This window comes from Emys orbicularis, chromosome 10 (genome assembly GCF_028017835.1).
Source record: "Emys orbicularis isolate rEmyOrb1 chromosome 10, rEmyOrb1.hap1, whole genome shotgun sequence".
In the NCBI taxonomy this organism is placed as follows: Eukaryota; Metazoa; Chordata; order Testudines; family Emydidae; genus Emys; species Emys orbicularis.
The window spans coordinates 63,212,582-63,239,006 of record NC_088692.1 but is presented as its reverse complement, the minus strand read 5'-3'; the positions used below and the strand labels follow the sequence as shown (position 1 = coordinate 63,239,006).

The window sequence follows — 26,425 nt, the reverse complement described above, 5'->3', positions numbered from 1 at the left end:
TGGAAGTATATTAGTATTATCTTTCAATTACAAATAGAACACCTCAAATGTTTGTCATTACTATAGCAGTTTTTGAGTTTATAAAGTAATGCTGTTTTAAATGAAATCCACAATGAAGTAAACTCAACCTAATATGCCCCTATTCTTAACTTGCCTAATTGTGGATCCATATTGGTGTTCATAAATGGTTATCAAGATCTCCCATTACTCTGAGAGGCATGTGTGAGCTCCCGAATGTTGGCACTCTAGGGTGAGCCTTTACATTCTTCTTGCTCCTGTTCTTTAGGTCAGGACCTTCAGACTGTCTCCTAGCTTAGTTCTAATTTTCCTGTTGTATTTCTTGCTAGGACTTCTCCTCTAATCTGATATTGGAAATGAAACTGTGGAAGTAAGGTTCGAATATCAAATGTAAAGTAGTAATAGCAAATGTGTGGGGTACTCTAATTGCACATGTTGATGTAGTTTAAAATATTTCCATTCATTTTTATCAAAAGTAAACACTCTTTATGTTGAATCAGAACCCAATAGCACCATATAAGGTCTGGTCTACACTAAAAAGTTAAGTCGACCCAGCAGTGTCTCACAGGGATGTGAAAAATCTGCACCTCTGAATGATGTATTTAAGCTGACCTAACTGCCTATGTAGACGGTGCTAGACAGAAGAATTTTTTTCTGTCAACCTACAGCCTCTCGTGGAGGTGGATTACCTATGCTGATGGAAACACCCCTTTCCTTGGCATAGGTAGTGTTTACACTGAAGGACTACAGCAGGGGTAGGCAACCTATGGCACGCGTGCCGAAGGCGGCACGTGAGCTGATTTTCAGTGGCACTCACACTGCCTGAGTCCTGGCCACCAGTCCGGGGTGGGGGGGCCTCTGCATTTTAATTTAATTTTAAATGAAGATTCTTCAACATTTTAAAACCCTTATTTACTTTACATACAACAATAGTTTAGTTCTATATTATAGACATATAGAAAGAGACCTTCTAAAAACGTTAAAATGTATGACTGGCACGCGAAACCTTAAATCAGAGTGAATAAATGAAGACTCGGCACACCACTTCAGAAAGGTTGCCGACCCCTGGACTACAGCAATGTGCCACTGTAGTGTTTCGGGTGTAGGCAAGACCTAATTAACCAGTCCTTTAGGCCCTGTCTTGATGGGCAAAAGGATGGCTTTTTTAATTGTGTTAGCTCGATTGGGATACCTTAGCATGATTAAAAAGTTAAGATGCAGGCTAATATGTGTGGATGCAGTTATACCAGTATAATTTCTGATTCAGGTCCCGGAATATGCTATACCAGTGTAAGGCACCTTTGTTCCATTATAACTGTCTACACTAGATCTGTTATACTAGTATAACTTCTGGCAAAATAAAAATAAAAATCACACCTCCAACCAACATAATTATGCCATAACATTTTTGAGTAGATCAACTCTTGATAGAGCTAACATGATTGGAAAAACGCACCTTTTTTGCCCCTCAACCCTTACTGTTGCCCCTCAAAAGCATTACTTTTGAATAAGATTGCTTTCATTTTTCATTATCACAGTTTTAAAAGGTGGGGAAATTTGTCCTAACATGGATAAGTTATTGACAATCTAGAAAGTATATATCATGTTGAACTCATAGTGTGAGGGGAAGTACATATTGATGAACTTTGCTGGCTGAAGGTGAAAGCACTCCTGTAGCCTTAGAAGTGACTATCAAAACAAACTGGGATTTGTGCTGCTGTTTTTTCATGACGTATAAAAGCCTGAAATACTCCCCAAACAAATTCTACTTTTATTTTTTTTGTTGGAAATGTAGGTCTTATCTACCCTTTTTTTCTCCTTTAAAACTGGTAAGATTGCAGTATTACACGTGTCATTGAAACCTTAAAATTATTCAGACTGTTTAAAAGTTTTTTTAAAATACCTATTTAATTCCAAAGCCTGAATACCTTTGTGTTGCTGTAAAAGATCCAGTATCCTTCCACAAATGGCTGAGAGAGCACATAAGTCATGGCTGAGACCTTTGTCTAGCCCAAGGGTAGGCAACCTATGGCACACGTGCCGAAGGCGGCACGTGAGTTGATTTTCAATGGCACTCACACTGCCTGGGTCCTGGCCACCGGTCCAGGGGGGCTCTGCATTTTAATTTAATTTTAAATGAAGCTTCTTAAACATTTTAAAAACCTCATTTACTTTAGACACAACAATAGTTTAGTTATATATTATAGACTTATAGAAAGAGACCTTCTAAAAATGTTAAAATGTATTACTGGCACGCGAAACCTTAAATTAGAGTGAATAAATGAAGACTCGGCACGCCACTTCTGACAGGTTGCCAACCTCTGATCTAGCCCATCAAATAAGGGAGCACAAGACTTGTGTTTCATACTCCTAAAGGGAGAGGAAAAACAGTAGTTGAACATTTTGAGTTTAAAAAAAATAGAGGGTATGGTGAGCCCGTTACCTGCCCCATATTCACTTTGCAGGGCTCTTTAAAACCAACAAACACCTTTAACTGCCTTGTGATCCCTGATCCCAGTTTCAAAAAACATAAATAATATATCTGGCGATGGTCTGACAGAATACAAACTTTCAAATTAATGAAGTTTGAAGTGTCTGAAATATTAAACTCTCAGCTGCTAGAAGTTTATGGAAAATCCTGGGAGATCCTTGTCAATAGGCTCCGTGCAAGGATCCAGCTGTAGGATCATGGCCTCAGATTTTAATGGGTGAGGAGACAGAATCTGGAAAGGCCCACTTAGGCATTCATCTTAACCTAGAGATGCTGGTTGGAGACCGAAAGATACTCATTGGTGTAAATTGTCATACTTCTATTAATACAAATAGGCTTGTAGATTCTTAGATTTTCATATCAAAAATAGTGCTGGTACAAGACTGCTTCAAAAGCCTGCTAGTTTTGGAAAGAAATATGTCAAAACACATGGAGCTGAAACTTGATGAAAAGTATTGTCACACTGCTGTGGCAGTACTTCAGAAAAGTAAGGAAATCCAACATGACAGGCGCATGCATTTCCCTCGACCTTGAATGTGAGGGTTTGCTTTCATAAAGTACTTCCACTGTGGAATCTTTATTTAATGTCATGCATTGACTTCTTGTGTTGCAGTACCAGTTATCTGCTGGCAATAGATTTTAGGGAGTTTTGGGAGATTAACATGCCTTTGTTTAGGTGTTGTGTGGTGTCTGTGTGTGGGGTTTTTTTTGTTTGAGATACTAGTAAAGGATATTAAACTGCTGCCAGTAGTAGACAAAATAGAAACCCAACAAAATAATGCAGATAGCATTACAGGAATCAAAAACTTATAGCTAATACTGTATGCATAATTTTCCTTAACTACTTTAAAGTATGTCAGTTGGCTGCGTTTCTTTCTTTAATGCATTACATTGCCAATGTAAGACATGACTTAATTTCCTGGATGGGTCTTTCAACACTCTTTTCAGCCTATCAGGGCATTGCAATGTTGTCATACTTACTAAGCAGGGCAGAATTTATAGGCTCTGAAGAGCTCTGTTCAGCCTTCCAAGGCCAAGGAAAGTTATTATGAGGCTGTGGACTACTTCTGAGGGGACAGGGGAATGCAGGAAGGCTTTGTTAGGTGAAATGGACGAACAATTTACCCTAAGGCAGGGGTTCACATCAAATTTTTTGGTGGTCTCAGAGAGCGGACACTAATTCTTGCTGGTGGCCGCACTGACACTTTTTCCTAAAATTATTTATTTTTCTTAAAGTTAATAATATAATATGCACATATATACATCTAAATCATTGTAATTTATTTATGTAAGTTTTTTGGGGGGATTGCCCCCCTGCATCCCTCCTCACCCCCTCCAATCCACCACTCGCCTCCTCTCACCCCCCAAACCTGCCGCTCACCTCCTCGTTCCCCTGCCTGCAGCCAGACACGCCCCCCCGCCTCACCCTACTGCTGGCTCACAGCTTGCCTTCTCTCACACACACCCCGCCTTCTCCCCCCTCACCTGCTTCCTCACTCCCCTGCCAGACACCCCCCTGCCTACAGCAAGGACCACCACTCGCTGCTGGCTTGCCGTTCATCTCCTCACTCCCCCACCAGGGCTCGATCGCTGCTCGCCCCGTTACCCCCACCTCGCTGCTTCCCTCCAACCCCTTCTCTTTCCTGGAGACCTCTGGCAGTCTCTGGAGAAGCTGGCATCACAGGATCTTTATAATGCAAAACGGTAGTTTAAAAAAAATGCACTGGCCATCTTGATACATTACAAGAGGAAAGCAAATTTGTTTGTTTTTGCGGTTCACTATCTATTCCTGGACAGAACATAGATACAATAATGTAATATGGTAACTACTACACTTCTAATATTTTTTTAAATAGAATTTAAATAATTTAGCTTACTATAATTACCTGCAGGGTAGGTAAGTTTTTGCAGAGATATTCAGTGGTCCTCAGTGTACTTTCCTAAAACAAGTAAGTTATGTTTGATATTCAGCATTTCAGGCTGTGATCAAATTCCTTGTCATCTTGTTGTTGGGGTGAAGACTGTACCAGAAAGGAATGTTCAGTACATATTTAAAAAAAACTAGCTGTAAGTGGTGATCACTGCAGATGAAAGAGCACCACTATTTGCTATTTCTTTTAGATATTGCCATAGATATGTATAGAAATCCTTCCTCAAATATCTGTTAAGAAAATGTTTCCACATATCTAGTATTGGTATAGCAAAATAAGTGGGTGAGTGGAAGTGCAGGTGACATAAGTCTGAGGGTAAGTCTACACTATCGGGACTACACCAATATAGCTATGGTGCTGTAGATATGCTGGGATAACCCTGTACTGTAGATGCAGCCAACAGTGAAGGAAGGTTTCTTTCTATTGCTGTAGGAACACCACTTTACCAAATGATGGTAAGTGGAAGTATTCCAACGTCAGTTTAGCTGACTACATTGGGGGGTTAGATTGGCATACCTATAGTGGTTTGGGTGAGAATTTTCACCCTCTTAACTGACATATAGCTATGTCAACCTAGATTTTAAGTGTAGACCAGGCCTCGGTGGAAGCTCTGGTGGAGGAGTGGTGCATCTCTTTAAAACAAACAAACAAACGTCACTGGTTCACTATGAGTATTGTGCCAAACAGTACCACTGTAAAGGTGACCTCACAAAGATACCGAAAAAAGTTTTTGTGGCCTTTTTGCTTTCTGATTTGTGAGTATGTGTAGCAGGGTGGAAGTATTTTCCTGCTTACATTAGAAACATCCGAAATAGAAAGCCTGGGAAATCTTGTGTGTGTGTATGTGTGTGTGTGTAGGGAGTGGGCAGCCCCGCCCCCCCGGAGCACTGCTTTACTGCGTTATAACACGAATTCGGATATATCGGGTCGCGTTATATCTGGGTAGAGGTGTACCTGGCACTGAAGCAGGAGGAGAGGGAGAAAGGAGGGCCAGAATGTTAAGCCTTATGTCTTTCTTTATTCAAAATGCAAATTTAATCATTAGAATTGAATAAAGTCAACATTTTAAACAATTTGACTAAACCCCCTTCTCCTTTCTTGACTCTTGTGGGTGTCAGCACTGTTCTTCAGCATGGTCTTCCAACTTGGACAAGGCACAAATTTCTGATGTGGATAAAAAATTGGAAAAACTATATTTGAAAAACCTTTGGGTCACCTTTATACATCATAATGTAAAAATGGCACAAACCAATCTTTGCAGCCTTGCTTTAAAGGAAAACATGGATGCAATATTGATCTTGTGCCTGGGGCACCACTTGAATTCAGTTAACCCCCCTTCCATCCTCAGGCCAAAACAAATTAGGGCTTGCACTGGGGCTCTTTCAACATGTTTTGGAAGAAACTTAACATACAGGGATAATACCACTAGGCATCTTCTGTTTCCTAGTAAAAATTAAATTGGGATTCTAAATCAAGTGCTTTGTTATAGGTTCCAGCTACTGAAAACATAACTGTACATCTTCCGTTGGCTATTTCTTAATGTGAGTGGTGTCTCTTATATCTGTGGGAAAACCACATAGGTGCAACTTTGAAAGTGTTGCTATGCTTCTACATTCTTTACTGTCCATAACATTTTTTTTCTTTTACATGATGTCTTTTCTTATTCTCTTAATCATTGGTTTTATTTTTCCCATGAAATACTTGTGACTTTCCATCACAAAAGAATGAAAGAATAGTAATGGTGGAGTGAAATGAAGTAAAAGTGGGGCTGTTCTCATTTTGACACAGTTCTAGCAAAGGAGATGTGGTATATCCAGGTACCAATGGCTTTTGATAATTAGCAATGATATTTTTATGTCTACCTTGCTCGTGTGGTGTTCTCCAGCTTTGGAAAAATTTTGCTCAAAGGTTCCCAAAGAAGCAGATGACCACCTTCTGTGTTGTAGTAAATTTAAGTGGAAGGCACAGAATGCTACTACAGAGGATATGTCTACGCCCCAGTGGCACGAGAACTGTGCCTCTGGGGTAGACAGTGATGGAAGGGTTTTTTTCATCACTGTAATTATTCCACCCCATCGAGGTAGCAGCTAGGTCCATGGAAAAATTCTTCTGTTGACCTACTGGTGTTTATACCAGGGCTTAGGTTGGCTTAACTATGTCTCTTGGGGGTTTGAATTTTTCATATCATTGAGCGACATAGCTAGGTCGACCTCTAAGTTGTGCCCACGTAACGACCCTAAATAGCAAATGTCTCCTTTAACAAACTCTGCCTTGTGAAGATGAGCGTCAGAAACCGACTGCACTCTACACACTGGTGGGAAAAGGTCTTGAGGATTGTGTGAGGTGACAGTAATTGGTTGACCAATTTCTAAATGACCAAATCTACTTTTCAGATTCTCTGCAATGAGATCCTTCCAACATTGCTGATGTAATCTGCAATCCCAATGGGCACGGGAATAAGCATTGTTTCTTAGAGAGACACCACTGATGTGTAATACGACTGTTTTGTTTGCTTTATGATCTAGGATAAAATCCTACAAATATGGCTTAGGCCGTTTAATCTCAAATTTTACTAATAGATTTTATTGTGACTAGAGTGTTCCAAACTGAGCTGAGGATATACAGGGCCCTGTGGATTTCATAGTTACTAATGGTGGCTCTGTTGCAGTAACTGCCTCTTGCTTCAGAGTTCTGTTTCAACAAGCTCTATTGCTTATGACTATGAAGAGAATGCAAAGTAACCATAAACTGATGTAGTGTTGTCTTTGAGCTTGTAAGCAACCTGAAACAATCTTAGAATTAACTCTGAAACCTAAAGATGATGATATAGTTAATACCAACATTTATCTCATAGCTGCTGATTTTAGTAGAAGCAGCTAGCTGATGAACCAGAATTTCCACTGTGCTACACCATAGTGCCATAAAATTCAGTAGTCTTACTGAAGCTAAATTCTGTGGTTTTAGTGAAGCTAAATTCTGTGGCCTTTTGCAAAGTAGACAAGGGCTTAGGTATTAGTGACATCCAAAATACATTTGTCCACCCCAAAATGCCACCATTAATTTGAAGATGCAGGCAGTAGTGGATCACTGATCTCTTAATAGAAGATAATTCTGATTGGTTTGGGAAAGTCCACATGAATTTTAAACTCAGTTGTGTACTTCATTGGTGGTTTTCCCACCTTAGGTTAGAGAACATAATGGCACTAGTATTCTCATGGTGCTATTTGGTGTCCTGCTTAGTGTTTGTTCTAGCTTGATTACTTTGAGAGGAATAGGAGATGCTTCTAATGTTATCACAGTTGGAGTCAAATGCTTTTGGATTGTCCTTTTGGGAGTCTAAATGGGACGTGTATATACCAGTTGAAGCATACTGACATTAAATACCTTGCCAAGGGTATTGCTGCTTTTATTTCAGAACAATTGTCAGAGCAAAAGTGGTTGTGTTTTTTGTTGTTGTTGTTTTTCCCCAGACTGGTCTGTGGAGACTAATGTTTTTGCCATACCAGCAGCCTAACATTCCAGCAGTGAGGGGAATCTTCCCTGGCAGCAAGTACCAGGGGAGCTAATATGATATGGGACACTCTGCCAATTTGCCACCACGAGTAGCATAGGGTAAAGTGTTCATGGAGTGAAAATAGCCTTGTCTGTACACAGCTCTCCCATTTCAGTGTACTATAGCTCCTTTCTTATGAAAGGATAGATTATATACATACATAGAATTTGTGTCAAATCTACTCAAATAGTAAGCTGTAAAATGTTTGTGTTGCTCTCAGTGAATCTTGTGAACTGTCTGCATGACAGATAGTAGGGAATGGATGTTTATTGTGTGAATTGGAAGAACAGGTTGAGTGCTGGGATGCTGGTGAATAAGAGTATATCTACAGTACAGCTGCAGCTTTCGCACCATAATGTAGATTCTTCCTACATCAATGGAAGGGGTTTTCCATTGATGTAGTTAATCCACCTCTCCAAGAGGCAGTAGATAGGTTGACAGAAGAATTCTTCCGTTGACCTAGCTGTGTCTAGGGCCTGGTCTACACTAATCCCCAAATTCGAACTAAGGTACGCAACTTCAGCTACGTGAATAACGTAGCTGAAGTCGACATACCTTAGTTCGAACTTACCGCGGTTCAGACGCGGTCCACACGCGGCAGGCAGGCTCCCCGTCGACTCCGCGGTACTCCTCTCGCCGAGCTGGAGTACCGCAGTTGACGGCGAGCGCTTCCGGGATCGATTTATCGCGTCCAGACCAGACGCGATAAATCGAACCCAGAACTTCGATTCCCAGCCGCCAAACTGGGAATTCCTACACCCCAGCTGGGTGTAGACCTGGCCTAGGTTAACCTACCTATAGCACTCAGTACAAAATTTTTCACAGCCATGAGCAACATAGCTAGGTAAATCTAATTTTTAAGTGTAGACAATCCTAAGACCAGAGTTGCTGAGAAATTAAGTATTGTTGGGGCCTGTAGGTGCATAGGGGCCACATTCTGAGGTTGGCAGTGGTGAAAGTATTCAGCTTCTTGAACAGCCAGGCTAGTCCTCTCTCAATATGCAAGAGGAGATGGAAACTCCAAACTTGCAGTTACAGCTACCTCCACATTTGGTATTCCTACATATGAATTATAATTGTACCCCATTCCACATATGTGCCAGTCTTTTGTCATACATCAGCGGCCTCATGTTTTGTGTAGTGCCTTTTCCCATGCCATCTTCATGAGATTATTCAGAGAGACAGAATCTAATGCATGATTTTCTCTGGGGGCAAATATGCAGAGGCTGATAGACAAAAGCCACTTTGAGGAAACTTCCAGCCTCATGGTTTCAAAATGTTTTGGTGAGGTTAAGGAAATAGTTGTGTTCCCTCACTGTGCTTGGTATCATAAAAACACAAGTTTTACTAAAGGAGTGATGTTGCACCAGTTTATCTTAACCAGTGCACCTTGAATACACTAGCCTTTTAAAACCAGGGCTTGAAGAATCTACTTATAAAGAAAGAAAGCTTTTCTGAGTGAGAAACTGGGACAAAGCCATTACATTTTGGAGAAACGAATTGATTAAAGTCAGATAACTAGCCCTTCAGGTTTTCTTGCAACTGTATAAAATGTGAACTGATCTAATACTATCTTCCTCATTCTGCCAATGTTTTGTTTCAATATTTATGATGCTATTCATAGCTTGCTTGAGCAGCAGCTGATTGAAACCGAAAAAGCTCTGCAGTCTCATTTCCCACAGGGCTCTGAGGAAAATCAGTTAAATTGAAAAATCAGGTTAATATCACTTTGTTGCTTACCAAGAAAGCTATGAGCAGGAATAACAGGTATGCACTAGCTATTCATGGGACCAGGAAAGTATAGATTAGGAATCCTGCACCCCGCTCAAAGGAGTCAAGAGTACAATAGTGGAGGCCTTCCCTTAAATTAAAAAAAAAAAAAAAAGACTCTGAATGAAATGAAGGATTCTGTTTCCTCCATCCACCAGCCAGAGGGGGCCAGCAGAGATTCATACTTAACTATTCTCTATCTAGAAGCTGATCTGAAAGAGAAAACCTGAGCTTGGTTAAGGACAGCCCTGTGGTAGGTAGTGCAGCACCCTTGTCTTTCCAGCAGCTGGCTGTGCTTGATTGGAGATGGGCTTCTCACTATGGCAATGTCCTGGGCCATTTGGGTGGAGATATCTCCTCCACTGTAGGAGTTACTGATGGTCACAAATTAAAGCTATTTATATTTTCTAGATATGTGAATGTATCAGAGTTACTTTAAAGACATGTATTATCCTTAAAGATAGTCTAGTATGATGACCATATTTTAGAAACCAATAAGCAATTTGCCTCACAGTCACTAATCTCTTGACAGCATGTTGAGTTACATGTGAAGTGTTACAAGATATTTGTAAATTCTCTCAAAGCTAATGCTTTTTCAATTTAAACTTTACAGTGTGTGTGAAATTAAACAGTCTTTGGTTAATGTTCTGACAGTTTAAATAACATTCCCTCATTTTGTTGGCGGCAGAAGCAAGACATTTTCGTGTATTACAGTACTAGTCAAAATAGCTGACCTGACCTAACAAAATGTGTACTAGATATTGCTGGACTCTTGAGGGGGGGGAAAAAAGCCAAAGTTACTTGCGATTTCTAGAATTGTTTTATCCAAACAGCTGGTGCAAACCTCCTGATGGGGCAATAAAGTAGTGACTGCCCAGAATGTATTGGCAAATTTCTGACTGGCTTGCTGGAATATTTCCTTTTGCCAGAACTCAACAAGACTTTCTAAAATGATCTTGAGTATACATATCTTTTCACAGAATTATTTACAGCAATGTGAAAGGCAAACTAGTTCTGAGACACCTATTTAATGTTAAGATTATAAAAAAAAACAAAAAACCCATGTGTTTGTTACAGTTTTAGGATGTCTTAAAAATTGCATTGAAATTGACAACCTCTGAGCACTGTGTAGATAACATTGAGAGTACCCAATGGTAAATCCCTTAATTCTGTAGCTCATTCAGTGCTTCAGTAAAATAGGGTAATGGCCAGAAAAGAAAGGTTCTATGTTAGTTACATTGTATGTATATGAAGACATTATTACAATGATTTGACAACTCAGAAATTCTTGCTTGGTAGGGAACACTGCATTACTTGTACTGGATGGTTATATCCTTAAAGCTCGCTTGCTTTTGAGTTCCTTACCAGGTTTCTGTCTTGTACCCTGGTGATCAGGATCTCTGAATATGCCATGTTGGATGCCTTGCTATAAGTTGTTGGCTTCTAGTGTTTGGGACCACCAGCAGGTTGAGTCATAGAATGCCCACTATGTGATCGTTGTCCTGTCTTAATACTTTGGAGTCACTATTCTTTCACCTATTTATACACCGGTAAGGCCCTTTAATGCTGATGGGAGTTGCATATAAAGCCCCCTGGGCCAAAGGTAGAATAGACATTTTGGCTGACTAAATTTCTAGGAACTACTATCTGGAATAAAAACAAAACATGTTTCTAGCAGGAAAAATACTTCATAAAACCAACGTTTTTTCTGGCATATTAGTGTTAGCTTAGTGGAAGAAGCAAAATAGCTAGCATACTCCCATTGCCACTAAAAGATGTGGGTTGTGGTTTTTTTTGGTTGCTAATCTATAGCTATTCTAGTGCAACATTAATAGTAGGTTAATTTTTTTTCTTGTTGCATGTCTGATTTTCTTTCCAGGACTTCCTTGCAGTTTTCCATGTCTCAATGGACTCCTGAATGTAATATAGTCTATACTATAAAAGCGGATATGAAGAGTGAAGTTCCCTCTGATGCACCAAAGAGACAGGAGAGTCTGAAGGGGATCCTCTTGAATCCTGAGCCCATTGGGGCAGCCAAAAGTTTCCCTGCAGAAGTTGAGATGATTGCCAATAAAGTAGGGAATGAATTCTCTCACTTGTGTGGTGACTCTCAAAAGCAGGACATGAATGGCAATCATCCAGAACAAGACAAAGGTATTGTGGTGCGGAAAAAACGCAAGAGTCAGCAGGCTGGCCCTTCATATGCTCAAAACTGTGGTGTTAAAGAAAACCAGGGAATTTTAGGACTAAGACAACACCTAGAAACACAAAGTGAAGACAATGATTCTTCTTTTAGTGACTGTGTGTCTTCACCTTCATCTAGCCTACATTTTGGAGACTCTGATACAATCACATCTGATGAGGAAAAGGAGACCCCCGTAAGACATACTCAGGCAGTGTTGAATACAAGTAGAACTCATAGTGCAAGGTCACAAAAGTGGCCTCGTACTGAGACCGAATCTGTACCTGGACTATTAATGAAAAGACCCTGTTTTCATAGCAATTCACCGAGAAGACCACCATATAGAAAGAGGTTTGTGAAAACCAGTTCCTCGCAGCGAACGCAAAACCAAAAAGAACGAATTTTAATTCAGAGGAAAAAACGGGAGGTATTAGCTCGAAGAAAGTATGCTTTGCTACCCAGTTCTAGCAGTTCCAGTGAGAATGACCTCAGTAGTGAATCTTCCTCAAGTTCTTCCACTGAAGGAGAGGAAGACTTATTTGTATCTCCTGGTGACAACCACCAAAACAGTACAACTGTTCCCTCAGGTAAAACAAAACTCTTGGGTTTTTTTGAGTGAGTAATCTAGTTGGTTATTAATCTGTTCATTTTATGGTGAATAGTATTTGCATGGTTTTCCTTTTTGTTTATAGACCTTTCAAATGGTGCTCTTCCTTTAAAAAAGGAAATAGGTTCTGTGGGAGAGTGTACTATAGTCCTCATGTTAAGAGAGTTCAGAATTTAATATTTATCTTAATAATGGTGCACTTTTAAGTTGTAATAAAATTAAATTGTGAGTTTAAATTCCTATAAACCACCTTAGCCCTAAATCCTGCACTAGAATAAAATAATTGTTCCCAGACTGCGGTCCACTGGCAGGATGGATAAGAATCAGTGATTTAAAACAAACAAACCACTTTTGAAATTAAATGCAGGTTTATATAAAAACTTATTTAAATTAAATAGGAAACTGACAACCTATGTTAAGGCCTAAACTTTTATTTCAGTTATTAAAATTATTTAAATTAAATACAAAAAATAGTACTGAGCAATGTGTACATTTTTGCTGCTGTTTTAAATAAAGTCAGACCACTGAACAGGTGAAAGTCACTGGCTAAACACTTGGAACCAGAGTTTGTTGAAGTGCTAAAGCAGCTTTTGTCAACAATAACCTCTTCTGTATGTGCAGAGAGAATTTTTTTTTCCATTTTAATTCAACTAATTCTGTTCAATGATTAGTTCAGACTTGAGAAACCAATTTGCAGTTGAAAAAACAGGAAAACTTCTTTTTCCTTTTCCAGTCTGAGTAAAACTAGGTATGAGAGGATGAGCTCTTCATGTTCTTTAGTGTTTAACTAGGTGACTAGAAACATTCAGTTCACTAGCTACAGATAATAAAATCATTAATACAGAGTTCAGGTTTCCCAGTGACCTCTTGTAACCTTCCAGAACATCGAGTTCAGCAAAGTTTAAACTTCAGAAAACCAGGAAATACACAGGGTATACACCATACAACCTTAACTCTGTTGTCCACGGTCTTAAAACACCCATAACGGATGTACTCATGCTCTAATTTTTTTTGTCATTGCAATGGAAAGGAGCTACCTACCCTACATTCAGACACTTAGGGCTTGTCTACACTTGAAAGGCTACAGTGGCACTGCTGCAGCACATCAGTGTAGACGCTACACTGGGGGTTCTTTCGTCGGCATAGGTAGGTAGGTGTAGGAGTTTCTCTCCATAGGAGAATTCTAGCTCCCCCCTGCTGAGTTCCCTCAGCTTCTTTATAAGGCCCAGGTGCCTAATGATCTTATGGAGCTCCTATCCCACATGACAGGGAGGCAGGAACAGGTGTACTAATTGGCTCTTACTCTTATCACCTGTTAACCCCTTATCTAAACCCCATCAGTATGTAACTAAATAAGTGTCTTATCATTGTCTGTGGCGTATGTAAATTCAGTTTCCTTTTTCCAATAAGCTGGTTCACTCATGGAAAATGGGTGTGTATAATAGACTCCTGGCAAAATTGTCATGAAATACTCCTGAGGGCATTCTGCAGCAAAATATTAAAAATTCTGTGCCCAATATTTGAAAAATTCTGTTTTTTTTTTTTTTTTTTTCAAATAAACGTGGAGGCTCCAGCATGGCATTGGGGAGCACAGGCCACTGGCTGCACAGAGGTGGGAGATCACCCTGTAGCTCCACCCCAGGACATGGACTCGGCGGTGAGGCTGCTCCCAACCCTGACACAGCGCAAGGACTGGGCCTGCCCCAGAAACACCCCAGGGCCCAGCCCCTCTGTGCAAGATGCACCAGGTGTGGGCAGGCAGGCTCAGCAAGGCAGGATCCAAGTGTGGAGGAGCTTAGTGTGGGGGGGATCCAGGTGTGGGTTGAGAGCGTTCTGTATGGGGCAACCTGGGTGCAGGCGGCTCAGTGGGGGATCTGGGTGCAGGGGGGATCTGGATGCAAAGGGGTTTGTTGCGGGGTTATGGGTGCAACAGTAATGGGACTCTGCAGGGAGGTCCAGGGGAAGGTGGTTGGGGCTCAGTTTGGGAGTGGGGGGGGGGGCTGGATGTGGGTGGGGGATAGAGCTTGGCAGGGGGAGCTGGATGTGGGGGGTTCAGTGGAGAGGTCCAGATGCTGGGGAGTGGGGTTCAGTAGGGTAGGGATACAGGTGCAGCTGGTTGAGGCTTGGTGGGTGGGGATCTGGGTGCGTGTGGCTTCAGGTGGTCCAAGTGCAGGGGGAATGGTGCTCAGCAGTGGGGGTTCTGTGTGTGTGTGGGGGGGAGGGGGGATGAGGCTGGAGGGGGTCTGGATGCATGGGGTTTGGGCGGATGGGGGAGCATCTCCCTGTACAGTGATCCTTCCCCCTGCAGCTGAAGAAGAACGGGTGCAGGAAGCGGGGGGGGGGGGGAGGGGGGAGAGAGAAGAGAGTTTGCAGAGCTTCCTGCAGCCTGCAGAGAAATCTGGGGGTGGGTGTGACCCAGCCCCAGATGCTGTGCAGGGGAAGAGGAAGTCCTCTCCTCCCCAGTCCAGCTGGGACTAGCAGCTGAGCCCGGTGCAGGGTAGGAGCCACCAGCCAGGTCTTCCCCAGTCCCACCACCTGCCTCACGGTGATTTACCTCTCTGCTGGCTGCCCTGGGGACTCAAAACATACTGCTGGGGAGGGTCAGATGACCGCTCTTGTGGCTTCCCTTTGCTTCCCCATCAGAAAGTCATTTTTCTGTGGAGAAGCAAAGAAATCTGCAGGGGACATGAATTCTGCGCATGCACAGTGGCGCAGAATTCCCCCAGGAGTAATGAAAATATTACCATTAAAGACAAAATCTATTCTGCAAACTGATGACAGTGGGACAATATTACTTGCCTATCAGAATATTGCTCTTGCAAAGTGAGTGGGTGAGCACAGCTTTGCAAAACTGGCTTAATATACTGAGAATTTGTCTCCAGCTGGCTGGGTAAAAATAATACAGAAATATTCAGTATTTAAAAACTAAAAAAGCAGTAGGAAATAACTTTATTTTTTAGCCCCTTGAAAAAGATTTGTTTGCCAAAAAGTTAGGGAAGAATATTGACATGATTTCCCCCCCCACACACTCAATTGAAATTTCACTTGTATGCCCTTGCGGTCAGCAGTGTTCCCATCACTCAGGAACTCTTATTTTAACTTCAGAACATGCTAACTTTCTACTTTTGAATATGAATAGCAATGTTAAAAGGAGATGGCAAATACAGATTTAATTCTGTAAGTGTTTACTTACAAGTTGTAGGAAACATAATGCAACTAGGACACAGTTTAAACATGCGTGTAGTATTCTCCCCAAGTCTTTTTAGTCTTACATTTTTTTGGTGGGACTTCATGCAAGTTCTAGAATGCATCCAATCATCAAAACTGAAGACACAATTTCTACAATCTGATATGTTTTCTCTAAAATACATAGCCCTCACAGTCTCTTGCCCAAAAGCCTTAGTAAAGGGATAAGCTGTGTAAAAATGCTTGTAAGCGCCAATGTGTTCATGCAGGCTCCTTTAAGACTTAGATCACAGTTTGGCACTCTTCAGCTCTTTCTAAACTCCTTTTCTAGCTTGCCTTTTAGGTGGGAATTAAATGAAATAAAGTGGTACAGGTAATGAGACTAAAATGTTTTAGATCTTCTGTGGCAGAAGCTTGCATATCTACTTGCTGTCTGTCTCTAGCCTTTTAACTTCATCTTAGTTCCACAAACTGTAGAGATGTTCTGTTCAAGATTATTAGTTATCTCTTATCTGTTGGCTCGGTAATCTAAAACTGAAAAATCTCAGTAAGTTGAGTTGTGTGTGTTGCCTGCCTCACAAACCTAAAAATGTAATTGTTGAGGGTTCGGAGGCGGTAGTGTTCAAGCAGTCCTGCTTCTCTGAATAATTAATTATTTTGGATCAGATTTGGTAGATGCTTTTGACTGGCTTGCATTACAGGTTTGTTACATGATCTCTACAGTATCCCTTTTACTTGTGTATATACTATAAAATGCACATACACTTTAATAAAGGCAGTTTTTTAATATATAAAGGTAATAACTTATAAACAAAAAATGAATTCCATGAGTTCAAGGGATTGGACTAGATGACCTTTCGAGGTCCCTTCCAGTCCCATGATTCTATGAATCTTGCATGACAAAGGCAATGTCAAATGTATATAATCCAAACTGATGATTTTTCTCTCCCCTTCCCTGCTCCAGGAAGTATTGATGAAGATGTTGTAGTGATTGAAGCATCCTCCACTCCCCAGGTCACTGCCAATGAAGAAATCAATGTTACCTCAACAGACAGTGAAGTGGAAATTGTAACCGTTGGAGAAAGCTATCGGTGAGATTAGCCTCTATCTCTTTTTATGGTGGGTGGGTTGGGTGGGGTAGTTTATCTACTGTGTAAGTAACTTTAAAAAAAAAAAAATGCTAACCTCCTAAAAATGTGGATAATGGTTTAAAAAGTGTGTTATACTTTGTGTGTGTTTTGTATAGCCTTCACCAACGGCCTGAAAACAAGCAAGAAGTAATGTTGTTCAAAATGGTTTGTATGTATGGAGGATATCCATATCAAAATTTGTTTCTCATTTCCACTAGTGGTCCTTTGTTTTAGGACGCTGGACAAAATTCACAAGGATGTTACAGATGTCTGTCTGTCCTTGCAGAGTGTCTGGTGAGCCACAAGTTCTCCAGGTTGAGAATCTGCCTTCCTACTAGAGCTAGATGCTTTTGTCAGGCAACTTTGCTTGAAGCGGAAAACTTGGCACTGACATGTGGAGCCACTCAGGTGCCTCTTGTACATATATGTACATATCTATTTGTTATTGAGGGGGTGTGTGCAAGTTCTCAAACTTGAAGAATTGTAGAAATCATTTTTAGAAGGTTGTTACTTTTTATCAAAGCTGATTTCTGAGAAAAACTAAGGGAGTTACATAGACTCAGACTTTAAGGCCAGAAAGGACTATCATTATCCTCTAGTCTGACCACCTGCACATTGCAGGCCACAGAACCTCACCCACCCACTCCTGTAATAGACCCATAACCTCTGACTGAGTTACTGAAGTCCTCAAATCTTTATTTAAAGACTTCAGGTTATAGAGAATTCACCATTTACACTAGTTTAAACCTGGAAGTGACCCGTGTCTCATGCTGTAGAGGAAGGTGAACAACCCTTAGGGTCTCTGCCAATCTGACCTGGGGGAAAATTCCTTCCTGACCCCAAATATGGTGATCAGTTAGATCCTAAGGGTATGTCTACACTACGAAATTAGGTCGATTTTATAGAAGTCAATTTTTAGAAATCAATTTTATACAGTCGATTGCGTATGTCCCCACTAAGCGCATTAAGTTGGCGGAGTGCATCCTCACTACTGTGGCTAGCATCGATTTACGGAGCAGTGCACTATGGGTAGCTATCCCGCAGTCTCCGCTGCCCATTGGAATTCTGGGTTAAGCTCCCAATGCCTGATGGGGCAAAAACATTGTCGCAGGTGGTTTTGGGTACATGTCGTCAGTCGCCCCTCCCTCCATGAAAGCAATGGCAGGCAAGCGTTTTGCGCCTTTTTTCCTGGGTTACCCATGCAGACGCCTTACCACGGCAGGCATGGAGCCCGCTCAGCTCACCGTCACTGCTGCTCTTGTGGGCAAGTCTACTGTGGGGGCTGCTGTGATCCAAGTAGCCAATGCAATCATTGACGTTCTGTTATCAAGGGTAGTGACTCTGGGAAATGTGCGGGCCTTTTTAGATTTTAGGTGTATCATATTCCTGTCCTTTGTCGCTGGTGAAGAAGTCTTGCAGCCGTACATTCCAGTCCAGTTGGCACTGTAACACCCAAGTGTAGAAACATTGTATGCTCTACGATTCGGGGGGGGACTGCATGTTCACCTGTGCTGCTGAGTTCGCCACGCTGACCAAACAGGAAATGAAATTCAAAAGTTCCCGGGGCTTTTCCTGTGTACCTGGCTAGTGCATGGGAGTTCAAAGCGCTGTCCAGAGCGGTCACAATGGAGCACTCGGGGATAACTCCCAGAGGCCAATACTGTTGATTTGCATCTCCACTACCCCAAATTCGACCCAGCAAGGTCGATTTTAGCGCTACTCCCCTCGTCGGGAAGGAGTACAGAAGTCGATTTTAAGAGCCCTTTAGGTCGACGGAACGGGGTTGGTTGAGTGGACGCAGTCAGTTTTAGATCGACCTAATGTGGCTAATTTCGACCTAACCCCATAGTGTAGACCTGGGCTAAGTATGTGGACAAGACTCACCACCCAGACACCTAGGAAAGAATTCTCTGCAGTAACTCAGAGACCTCCCCATCTAGCGTTCCATCTCTGGCCATTGGAGATACTTGCTGCTAGCAATCACAGATTAACTACATGTCATTATAGGCAGTCTCATCATACCATCCCCTCCATATATGTATCGAGATCAATCTTGAAGCCAAATTGATTTTTTGCCCCCCTTTGGAAGGCTGTTCCAGAACTTCACTCCTCTGATGGTTAGAAACCTTCATCTAATTTCAAGTCTAAACGTGTTTATATCCATTTGTTCTTGTGTCCACACTGGTGCTTAACTTAAATATCTCCTCTCCCTCTGTGGTATTTATCCCTCTGATGTATTTATAGAGAGCAATTATATCTCCCGTCAGCCTTCTTTTGGTTAGGCTAAACAAGCCAAGATCTTTGAGTCCCCTCTCATAAGGTTTTCCTCTCCTCAGGTCATGCTAATAGCCCTTCTGTGCACCTATTCGAGTTTGAATTAATCTTTCTTAGACATGGGAGACCAGAACTGCACACAGTATTCCAGATGAAGTCTCACCAGTGCGTTGTATAATGGTACTAACACTTTCCTGTCTCTACTGGAAATACCTCACCGGATGCATCCTAGGACTGCATTAGCCTTTTTCATGGCTGCATCACATTGGCAGCTCATAGTCCTTCTGTAATCAGCCAATACACCCAGGTCTTTGAATAATAATATTTAACAAGAATGACAAAATGATATTCCTGCAGAGTCATTTGGTTTGAATAAATTAACTGCATTCTAAACATAAGCATCTACTTCTTTGAACGTGCTCCTTAAAGCAGTAGTGGGTCACTTATTTGGAAGTGTGTGTGTGTGTGTGTGTGTTTCACAGAAACATCTGTTAATACAACCCCCACTTCCATAAATGTATTTTATAGGTCTCAGACATGACATTTGCGTCTGATTAGTCTGTGCACCAACAAGATTAGACCCCTAATAGGCAACATAAAACAAGATAACACACAGTGGGAAGGAAAGGGAGGAGAGACAGGATAAATCAACTTTATTTTTTGCACTTAGCCTGGCCTGTAGCTCTTTATCTTAATTTATTTTCTTTTTTAAATTCTGATTTTTCCTTTGGAGTACTGTTTCTTGTTGACTCTGTGGTTTTAGCCCTTGCCTATTTTCTCAGTCTTGTGCATTTTTAACCCTTGCCTATCATCTTCAGAGATGCCTGATCAGTTCACCTTAATGTACATTATTAGGAGCTGCAGCAATATTTTTCAGGTATGCTTGGAAAGATTTTTCAGATACCTCTCAAACTATTACTTTAAGCTTTTTGTGTATTGTAGATAACCTTTAAAGTGTCAAAAATGAGCCTAGATTAAGCTGATTGCATTTATAGAACATTAATTCAAGGCTTGATTAAAGATAGATGGGATTCTTTTATAGATTCAGCTTTTTCTCTGCTCAGCATTTTTAAGAAAAGGGTTGTGTAGTAGCCAAAAGGACTAAAGGAGAGTATCAGATAAAGGCTAGTGTTTCTCTTCTTCTCCTCCTCCTCCAAATACGTGAATCCTGCTCCCATTGATGGCAATGGTAGTTTTTCCAGTGGTAGCAAGATCAGGTCAAAGACTTGTTCCAATGCATTTTGATGACATCTGTCAGTAAATTTCAGATTGTATTGAATTTTCCAGCTCCTTCAATATGCAGATTACTGATAAATTTAAATCTTGAATTTCACTAATGGAGTGACAAGTGTAAAATTCTGGTCTTCAGCTACTAGGAAAAGACCTCGTTCTAAAACAGCACTGTATCGTTGGCAGCTTTCAGTTGAACACATGCATGTAATTACTTTGTCTTTCTCTACAGTTTTATATTTTTGTGTGTTTTATAATAGCAGTGCTGATCTTCACTTCCAGGATTCAGTCATCTAATGACTGAAAGACGTCCTCAACTCAGCTTTAAGCCTTAGGTTCTTCCAGGCAATCATTAAATGCCAGAAAATGCCCTCCCTACCAATCAATTATTCTTTATTGTGGTGAAGTTATCTGAATACTTCCTATTCAGACCAAATGTCATGTGGCCTGGTCAGGCACATCACAGCATTTCCAGAATTACAAGTTCTGTTGCTGTTCTGCTGAACAGAAGGTGCCATCAGCAGTCTTAAAATTCCAACTTAACATTTGAAACTAAAACTCTGAATTGTGAATAAACTGAACATTCTGAAGGTAGTTGTTCACCACTATTTAGAACACTGTTCAAAGCAAAATAAGTGTCTGTCTTATGTTCAGCTTCACGTAACTCATATAGATGAAGCAGGTTACATTTTTTAAAAGTCAAGGATGTGTTTTGGAGGGAAGTAAAAATCTAGGTAAATGAGAATAAAACCTGAAAATACATTATACAGCACTCTAATTTATAGTATCGTTTTTCTGTCAAATCTAGAAGACGGGTTTTCTTACAATACCTATTTTAAATGTATTGAATAAGTGTTGTGTAAGGAATGGATAGTGTTAAAACTCCTCCCAATAGGTCATAATAGTGTATGAACTTGTCATCTTGGTTTCAGTAATTTGGGTGGCTGTAAATTTAAAAAGAGAAATTTGACAACTTCTTTGATTCACAAAGTTTTGAGGTTTTTGTGTCTATTTTAGGTATTTTGCCATCAAGTTAAGTAAATTTGTTTTCTATATCCTTTACAGTTTCTATACCCAATATCTACCCCCCAAAAATGGAGGTCAGCTGGTGTAATACTCTACTTATTTCATATACTAGAAAATGCAGCCTTTATTTAATTTTTAATGACTTTAGGCTCTGATCCTGCAAAGAGTTGCACATGTGCTTAACTGTACTCCTGTTAGTAGTCCCATTTATTTCAATGATTGTAAAGGTAAGTACATGTGTGTTTGTGGAATTGAGCTCTTATAACAGAGCATCTTAATTCAGTGAGAGAGGATGTTCAGTGTCACAGGACATCTTAGCTTTAATTTTTTTTTTTAAATGCTCCCTTTTGAAATGTTTTCAAAGAAGTCAGGAGATATTAGATATGTCTCCTACTTAAAATTAATGGAAGGTATATCTAAACCCTTTAGCCTACTCAACCCTTGGGTTTTAAATTTCCTGTTAGAAAACTGACCTGAGGACTCCCAGGTACTGCTGAATTTGCTTCATGACATTCTTCTGAATAACCTGTATGGAAAAAGAGTTCTGAGAGATTATATTAAGAGACATTTATGGAGGGGAGAGAGAGGGAGGTATTAACAATAACTTGTTTAGTAGAAGATGATGGTTTGTGCTGCCTCAGCTAGTTGTTGACAATATTTTGCATGCTGAAGTATGTATTTCCCACTGTAGAAATGGATGTTGTGTAATAGCTCTATTAATATTTGACTATAAGAAGAATGATCTGTCATTTTGTTACCTGCAATCCTACTTAATGAATGAATTATATGGCACATGGGGTATTGCAGAGAAGTACTGTTTACCATAGATTTGGGAATATTATGTAAAATATTTTCATTGTTGCCATCAAATCTGTTACAGTTAAAAAATGGATTATAGTAATTCCTGTGTTGAACTATTGATCCCCTATTAAGTGATGACTCACTGAGTAGTTATTCAGTAGTATTAGACGTTAGCTTTAGGCCTATAGTTTAAAAGGTGCTTGTGAGCAGCTAACTGTATTTTTGATGGTTTAACTTTTATTCAAGTTTGTCTCTAGACTTAAGTAATGGTAGTTTAAAATTTGACCCTCCTCTGGGGGGAATTATATTAAGATTGAGACATGGAATTAATCTTCAGATATTTGATCGTAAGTGATATTCTTTCTCTTTGCCAAAACTAAAGTAATAATCCTATTTAAAATTCTGAAGTGCTAATGGCCTGAAAATTGAAAAGATCAGTATTTTAAAAAACATAAAATTTGTTAACCTCAAAGTGGGAGATGAAATAAGTATGAGAGATCCGAAGCTGTGACTTTTTGTATAAGGAACCTGTTTGTGGGAGACTTAATAAAAAAAAAAGTTAGTTGATCCCTACCCTCTTGTATTAATAAAACAAAGAAAGAGATTACTTCTTCAAACACTGTTTAAAAGGTGATAGTGTATAGAAGAACCCTTAACAAAGTTCCTAAATTATGCGTCTGGTATATGTATAATTTACAAACTAAGGAAGTAAAACTGGAGCAAAAATTATGATGCTTTTTAGTACTTTTTTTTTTTTTTTTTTTTTTTTTTTTTTTTTAAAGAAATCAACAGTGCACATCAACTTTTTTTTTGGTAGTAATGAGATGGGGAAACCTTTCTGGAACTCAGCTGACTGTCAGTATGTTGAAATTAATCCCTACTGGCCACTCATAGTCAAAGCATTACTAGTTAAGGTCAGAAAGAAGAAAATGTAATATTTAGCAAAACACTTAAATTATTTGGCTCATGATGAGCCCTTCTTTCAGATGATGGTAATGTTACTAGTGGCGGGGGAGGAGGATACTGAGGGAAAATATGCCTGCTAGAACTGTGTAGGGAACAGTAATTCCATTTTGTGGAGGATTTTGAGAGCAACTTGTTTGTTATTTTGAACCAAATCAAAACATTTTGATTTTTTTAGCAAAACCCTGCAAAAATTAGTTTCTGAGATAGCAAAATGTTTAGTCCCAAATGTCATAACAATTTCAGTTCCAGGTCAAAATATTTTGTTGTATGCAATTTTCAGTGTCATTTAGTCAGGGCAGGGAAGAGGGGTAGCTGAGGAGTAGGACACAGACTTTTTAAAACAAACAAATGGGCTAGGATGAGTAGTGGTGGTGGTGGAGAGGTGAAAGAGGAGTGGGGCCCCTTGCCACACAACTGTCCCTCTCCTCCAATGTTTGGGAGCACTTTTCTGTGGTGATAGGGGGTCAAACATGGCTGTCTGCCACTACTGCGAAGGGCGGGGGGGGGGGGGGGGCTCTTCAGCCTCCCCATAGCATCTCTCGGTACCACCTCCTTAGGTGGGACCACAGATTGCCAGTCCCGCAGACTGCATCCACCATGAATGCATTGAGGCTGAGAGCTGTTGACAGCAAATGCTGCACCTTGTAATGCTATCCAAAAACTGGCTCACAACCAGATTGAGGCAGTGAGTGAAGCTAGGGATGTGGAAAAGACCGTTGTGCTCTGTCTTTATGATTACTCCCCTGTTGCTGCAAAACCAGCAGAGAGGGACCTTAGCCACTCCTCTGTGACATCATGCAGCTTTTCCAAGATTATGCTGGAAACAATGACTCTGGTATGCTGTCAACTGAGGATGTACATGTTGCCAGAGCTGCTGCCAGTCTCTCTGCTGCTCCTGACCTAGTAGGCTGTAACATGTGTAGTCAGCTGTCTGACCACTGAGCCACATGTGAGTAGTCAGGTGTACCCTTCTACATTCAGTTACCCAGACCATACTGTTCTGAAATTCTTAAAGCAGCACACTGATCTGATACTACCTTGTTAGTAAAACAGGACTATCTAGGAATCTGGTACGGGGGGCATAATCTCACCTTCCATGTAGGAAAAAGGAAGCATGTCCATACCGAGCATCTTTGCACATTCTGCTGCATGCTCCTGAACTTAGCTGAAAGTACTTGAGTGCTTGTCCATATGTATTCCACCACTCAGTTCCTTCTCACTACCCACTGCTGCAAGACTGAGCTCTTCAGTGTCTGCATCTTTATGCATCCCTTTTTGCTCTTAGCTGTAAGTGTGTGTACTCCCTCCTTTTTCTTCTCTGACTGGGAGTTCCATGGTATTGGGTCATAGGGAGGGATGTTAAGTCTCTGGGTTTAAGTATTGCCCCTCTTGCAGGTTGGCAATTCCAGTAAATGATGGACACACAACATGCCATTTTGTTTAGGAGAAGCACATTTCTGATAAATGTGTGGTGTGCAATTCCTTTTCTAGAAGGTCCTTGAAAGCTAGAGAGGCACATTTAAAGATGATTTTGTTAGATCTGTCTATGCAGCTAGTCCCTGATCTGGGGAGGGCAGACCCGCTTGGAAAAGTTTCACCTTGGTGCAGGAGTGTCCCCATCAGCTTCAGATCCACTAACTGAGCTCCATCTGGAAAGACTCATGATGGCTTGAGACAGAGGTAGGGCTGATAAAACCTAAATCCTCAGATAAAAAGGAGCATTGCTAATCTGGAAAAAGCAGGGACAAATCTCAGTGGGAGTTTCCCAGCGAGAAGAGGTCTGTCATCTCACCTCTTTGGTTCTAAGGGGACTTTATGGATTGATGTGGGTAACCACTCTGAGGGAGCATGGTACTGGGGCTTTGGGTTTACTTGGGGATTCACAATCAGCTGCTGCCATGGCATCAGGGATTACCTGAGCACAGAGTGCTTTGGAGTCAGTTACTATGGTACGGACTTCATCAGTACTACTCTCCTAAACACTACTTGCTTCTGCACAGAATGTCTGTACCAAGTGTATTGGCATAGCCAACCCTAAGGTTTGTGGTATTGCCCCTCTCAATACAAAAAAGCGTGCAGCAACAATGGACCTTCTTAGAAGAGTCAGTCTCCCTTGCTATCCACTGGACTAAAAATCCCTCTTGTGGTACTGATGCCTTTTACATCATTGGCACAGAGTACTGATCTGGGGCTTATGTCCTGTAGAATCCTAGTACTCAGGCTTCAGATGCTCCCCCTCCCCCCTTAGATTTAGAATGTTCATTGTCCTCTTCTGACTCACAACACTGCAGGGAAGGCTCCCTTACTTATTACAAATCTGAAGGGGAGTAGAGGGCTTCACTTAGGACACAGCAGGTTTATGAGTAGACACTTGCCCTGGTGTCCCTTTCTGATATGATATGTCATAACATGGCTCTATTGGAAACTGGGGGGTCTTTAAGGTCCTAGATATCATGCCTTTGCATCTTCTAGAATGAGAACCTTGTGACACCCTGACACTCCAATATTCACCACTGTCATGTAATTAGGATATGTTTTGTACAAAGTATGTCTTGTGAGGTATCATTCTAAAAGCCTTGATCTGCTAAACATTAATATTAGTATCTTGTTGGATTGTATGTGTTATTGTCATATCATGGTATGGGAAGTTATGAAGTTTGGCTATGTATGTGTTACTGAAACGTGTTGTGAGGTTGAAAACACCCACAAGCAACCTTTCGGGTACAACAGTTAAAAAGGCCAGACAATGTTAATGGCTTATTGACGAAATGCACACAAGCACAAAGATTTACCCCAGGAACTGTGTACAATAGAAACATCTCAGAGATAGCATTACACAATGGGAACTGTTTGACCCAGGTCACAGCAAAAGAGCTTTCCAGCAAGTGGGAAGAAGATATAAAAGGGGGACAATGACCTCTTGAGGGTACCTCACTCTCCCTGCAACATCACACCTGGAAAGACCTGAGGGGCAAGGACTGAACTGTGGAAAGTGATGGTCCCAGGCTAGAAGGATCTTTAGCCTGTGTATGAAAACCTGGGAAAGCCAAGGCACTTGTGCCTTAAGAATCTGCCAGCATGTTTATCACTGAGTGAGAATTTGTTAATGTATATCCTACTACCTATGTAGTGTGTTAAGCTCAGTTTGCGATTTTTGTTTATTTACTAAGGTAATCTGCTTTCAGCTGTTTGCTATCCCTTATAATCACTTAAAACCTTTTGTAGTTAATAAACTTGTTTTGTTTATTCTAAAACCCAGT

The 26,425-nt window shown here is 40.8% G+C and overlaps 1 protein-coding gene across 2 annotated transcripts in view; it reads left to right on the top strand.

Annotated features, from left to right (window-relative positions):
• Window positions 1–26,425, top strand: part of RNF111 (ring finger protein 111) — an 84,116-nt gene that overhangs the window by 5,400 nt on the left and 52,291 nt on the right. For both annotated transcript variants that reach the window (XM_065411722.1, XM_065411721.1), the window contains exons 2-3: window positions 11,643–12,532; window positions 16,703–16,829. In XM_065411722.1, the coding sequence (XP_065267794.1) occupies window positions 11,662–12,532; window positions 16,703–16,829 (998 nt within the window). In that variant the 5' untranslated portion in view covers window positions 11,643–11,661. The remainder of the gene's footprint in view (window positions 1–11,642; window positions 12,533–16,702; window positions 16,830–26,425) is intronic.